The 1,973-nt window shown below is 38.1% G+C and overlaps 1 protein-coding gene across 1 annotated transcript; it reads left to right on the top strand.

Annotated features, from left to right (window-relative positions):
• Positions 1-47: 47 nt before the first annotated feature.
• On the top strand, positions 48-1,921 carry LOC131214671 (uncharacterized). Its single transcript, XM_058209007.1, has 3 exons — positions 48-317; positions 379-683; positions 741-1,921. Exons 1-3 carry the CDS (start codon positions 58-60, stop codon positions 1,919-1,921), a joined length of 1,746 nt encoding a protein of 581 aa, XP_058064990.1. The 5' UTR covers positions 48-57.
• The last annotated feature ends 52 nt before the right edge of the window (positions 1,922-1,973 follow it).

Raw genomic sequence — 1,973 nt, 5'->3', positions numbered from 1 at the left:
ATTCCAGTGTGCGATGAATTCTTCGAGGAGGAAGCTGCAAGTGAAGAAGATGATGATATGGAGGCACTGCCGGATGGATTGGATGAACGCAGTTTTGAAGAATGCCTCAAGTACTGGGCGATTAAGACCAACCAGACGCACAGGGCAATCAACATGCTTTTGGCGATTATGCGGAAAAAGGTGTCCTCCGTCTCCCTTCCACGTTCTGCGAAGTCTTTGCTAAAGACTTCACGGAAAGCAACTTCAAAAATAGTGGAGATAGGAGAAACAAAATATTGGTACAATGGCATCAAAAATAGTCTGCTGCATGTTTTACGGTATGTTTCAATTATATATGTTATCAGCATTTGATGTATTATTGAGTTTATTGTTTTTCAGAAGTCGACCAAGCCTATACTTGGTCAAATTGAATATCAACATCGACGGAATGAAAGTGTTCAACGCCAGTACCATTAACTTTTGGTCAGTGTTGATAAATATTCACGGGCACCCAGCGATAAATCCCATGCCAGTAGCTATCTTCAGTGCTGAGAAAAAACCGGCATGCTTGATTACCTTTCTCACACCGCTTGTGGAAGAGCTGAAGGATCTTATAACGAACGGTTTACTGACGAACGAGCACATCGTAGATGTATCAGTTCGCGCTTTCATTTGTGATTCTCCAGCACGGGCCTTCATAAAGGGTAATGTAGTAAAGAATACAAAAATACCAAATTATAAATATATTATGGTCTCTATAGGTGTCATGAATTTCAACGCCAAACACGGATGTTTGAAATGCGAGGCTGAAGGTTTCTTTGAAGCCAACACAACAGTGTTTCCTACTGTGGAAGGCGTAAGAAGGACAGATGCCAAATTCCGTCAAGGAGAATACATCGACCACTGCAAGTTTGCAACGCCTCTGCTGGAAATACCCAACTTTGATATAGTGGAAGATGTGATTGTTGCAGATCGGCTCCATTTGATCGACTTGGGAATTATGAAACGGCTTTTATCAGGGTGGAAAGATGGAACTTTGGGTTTCAACGCGAAGTTGACTGCTCAACAAGTTAATGAAGTATCCGAGAAACTAAAACAAATTATTCTTCCCAGTGAGATACACAGAAAACAACGAAGCTTGCTTAGTTTAGCATACTGGAAAGGAAGTGAACTAAGCAGCTTCTTACATTATAGCAGTTTAGTTTCGCTTGAGGAGCATGTTTCGAAAGACGTCTTCCAACACTTCTTACTTCTATTCTGTTCGGTAACGTTATTTTCTAGCGAATACTATAAGAAATATTGGTCAACTGCCAAAAGCATGCTGGAGGAATTTGTTAGGCAATATGAACATGTGTACGGAAGGCGTTATATTACCAGCAATGTACACAACCTTCTCCATGTTAGTCACGAAGTTGATCGTTTTGGGCCATTGAGTAGCCTCACAGCATATCCTTTTGAAAACCAGCTGGGAAATTTAAAGAGGTTAATACGCCACGGTTATAACATATTGGAGCAAGCCGTCAACAGACTGTCAGAGATAGAAGAAGCTGGGTATGAGCATAAATTACACCAACACTATCCAATGATGAAAATGTGCGCTAATCGAAAGCAATTGTTCATCGATGACAATTTCATTCTGGACTGCACCAGAAAAGATTCATTTTTTTTAACTAAAAGTAACCAAATCGTTAAAATATGTGACATAAAACAAATTCAAGGTTCCCATTTCGAAATATTTGGCAATGAATATGTTTCAAAATCAAATCGCTTTACACAGCCAATCGTTTCCTCGGTAATCAATATTTATGTAGTTGAAAAAAATAGTTTATCTAATGTGACAAGTCAATTCAATATTGAGGCTATTAAATGTAAACTAGCTGCTTTAGATTATAAGAATGCTAGTTATGTAATGATACCAATAATACATACATTAAGAGAGTGAAGTTCATTATTTAAATTAATTATATTAAGAAATATTATGTTATATTTTATTA

The sequence above is a fragment of the Anopheles bellator genome, unplaced genomic scaffold (assembly GCF_943735745.2).
Source record: "Anopheles bellator unplaced genomic scaffold, idAnoBellAS_SP24_06.2 scaffold01825_ctg1, whole genome shotgun sequence".
Lineage (NCBI taxonomy): Eukaryota > Metazoa > Arthropoda > Insecta > Diptera > Culicidae > Anopheles > Anopheles bellator.
This window is presented reverse-complemented; position numbering and strand designations above follow the sequence as displayed.